At 35.7% G+C, this 2,480-nt stretch overlaps 1 protein-coding gene across 1 annotated transcript in view; it reads right to left on the minus strand.

The window, feature by feature from the left end:
* LOC107086006 (FYVE, RhoGEF and PH domain-containing protein 6-like) overlaps nucleotides 1-1,320 on the minus strand; it is a 29,504-nt gene extending 28,184 nt beyond the window's left edge. The window contains exon 1 of the mRNA XM_015376721.1: nucleotides 1,152-1,320. Coding sequence (XP_015232207.1) covers nucleotides 1,152-1,161 — 10 coding nt within the window. The 5' untranslated portion in view covers nucleotides 1,162-1,320. The remainder of the gene's footprint in view (nucleotides 1-1,151) is intronic.
* Between the last annotated feature and the right edge of the window lie 1,160 nt (nucleotides 1,321-2,480).

A 2,480-nucleotide genomic window follows, 5' to 3' on the forward strand; every position in this document is an offset into this window, starting at 1 on the left:
AAAAGCAATAAAGATCCTAAACTGCTAGAAGTGGAAGGTCTTGAATGGGCCCAGGAAATCTATAGACTTAAATCCCCCAGCGCAGATATTTTATATGCTAATGAGAGACCGGAGGGGACTAACCCCACAGGAAGCAATAAATAAAAGAGATTTGCTGCAGTTATTTTAATCAAAATGACTTAAAACCAGGTATAAAGTATAAACCACTTCAATTTATAAAAGGTTTATTAGTTTCTATTAATTTCTCCAGCGAATAAGTTAAGATTTGTTGTTTCATAAAAATGTTTTCATCTAAGTTGTGTGTAAGATCCAGCTGTAAATACCTCTTACTATTCACCCTCTCATGTCAGACCCAAATGCAAAAACAAACAGAACACTGGCCTCAGTGCACATTTCATAAATCTGCTAATCCTAACCTCTAAAGAATTTTATGTACTGTACAAACAACCTAAAGGGGTCCTGTGAAAGGGGTTTAAATGTCACATGGCTTTGTTTTGCCACTCCATGCCACAGCACAGTAATCCCACTTAGGGCTTGTGTCAACAGGCAAAAGAGGAGGAGGATGGGGTGGGAGATGAATCAAGCTGAAGAGGAAGGGGTGCTAGGTGTGATGAAACAAACTTGAACATTTGGCTGAACTATTGTACCAGAATCATCTCTACAGGGAGGAAAAACATTCAACCACACTGACAGAAAGGGATGTAGATGTCTGAGAGTTCCCTCTTTGCAAAAACACAATGTAAACAGCTGAAAGAGCGAGAATTAATACAGGGGATATTCTTTAATCTGCAGGTTTTATATTCTGTAGGTAGTGAAATTAAAAAAATAAATACAGCAAATTGTTTTGCATCATTCTAAGAAAAAAGAAAAAGAAAAAAATCTACTGGACTTTGTTTCCAAGATTGTTTTTAAACAAGGTAGATTTTTTTTTTATATTAGGAATTGACTATGACCTGACTGAGAATCTACACCAGTATATCCAAGTAAAGTGATCTATACTGTGTAAAAAAATAACTTCTGGGTATTTTTTTTTTTATTTTATTTCTCAAAAGAAGTCAAATTAAATACACAAATGAGATTTTCGGATAATAAATCAGCTCAGCGGGGACAGCTGTAACAAGCAAACCGTCAACCAATAAGAAGTTACTTACCTGGGTTCATCTTCTCTTCATTCGCTTCGCTTAAAAAATCTAAATTGTGGCGCAAAATAATTCCTTCATGTCCGGGAAAACGTCCCAGTCGCTCAGGGGGAGATAACCGAGTGAAAAGCAGTCATTTTCTGGATCAAACAGCTCTCAGCTCAGTGGATCGGAGTCTCTCCTTCACCTGACCCGCGTCAGAACTAAACCCTTCCTAGTTTCCCTTCACCGTCCACTAGGGGGCCTCAGAGGGCGCAACATTTACTATCAACCTAAACAGAAGGTGGCTTCAGATTAGATGGAAACTGAGTCACTATGAAACTGAAACGTAAAGGAAATAAAAGAAAAAAAACTTTTAGAGTATGTTTTTGTAAACCACAAACTAATCCTTGTGATAAAAGCTACATGGTGAACTTTCATACATCTTATTGTTTTTGTAAATTTCCATTCACATATCTTTCCACGTAGATCATCAGTTCTAATATTAACTTCCATGTGACTAAGAGGATGAAAATATGATTGGAATTAGAATGACAAGCCTCATATTCATCTTACAGGCCAAATGACAACAAAGTAAAGAGGAAGTTAAAGTCTACCAACTTCTCTTCCCTGCAGTGCTTTCATCATGATGTATCTGTCAGCAGGCACCAGTTTAACAACTTACAGGAAAATGAAAGGTGGTAAGAAGAGAGTGTAAGATATTTGTGCTTTCTTTTAATAGATCTGCTTAACATGAAATAAAACATTAGTCTTTTTTTTGTTGGGACTGTATGTGAACCAAAAACAAAAAGCACCACCTAATTATAAAAACAGAAAAACATTGGGGAACAGTTTTCAGCCTTTTCACACAAAAACATTTCATCGGCTATTAGCTTCTGCTTTCCGCTTTCCAGTAAATTATCTAATATATAGAATATGCTGCAAATAGTTTTCCTAGGAACCCATTCTCCCATTTGAGCTGTGCAGCTCCTCCAGAGTTAGACGTAGTCTCTGACAGGTGTCAAAAGTATTAATACTTATTACTCAAGTAGAAGTATAAATCCCACTTTTTGTAGAAGTTAGAGCAACAACTTAAGCTTTTTACTCAAGTAAAAGTATAAAAGTAGCATTTTTAAAACTACTTAAAGTATAAAAGTAAAAGTATTGAAGAAAAAAAATATTAAGGACAGTTAAACTTTATTTTTTCATTATTATTATTTTATTTTTTAACAGTGTCCTGTCTGGCGATGTGGCTAAAAGAATAACTGTCTTGATGCCAAAAAGAGCCCAACAGATTTTACTTTCACAAGTGGAGCAGTACGGCTATCGCAATAGTGTTCCGCTTGATTTATGCATATAAAT

This window comes from Cyprinodon variegatus, unplaced genomic scaffold (genome assembly GCF_000732505.1).
Source record: "Cyprinodon variegatus isolate N-32 unplaced genomic scaffold, C_variegatus-1.0 Scaffold140, whole genome shotgun sequence".
In the NCBI taxonomy this organism is placed as follows: Eukaryota; Metazoa; Chordata; class Actinopteri; order Cyprinodontiformes; family Cyprinodontidae; genus Cyprinodon; species Cyprinodon variegatus.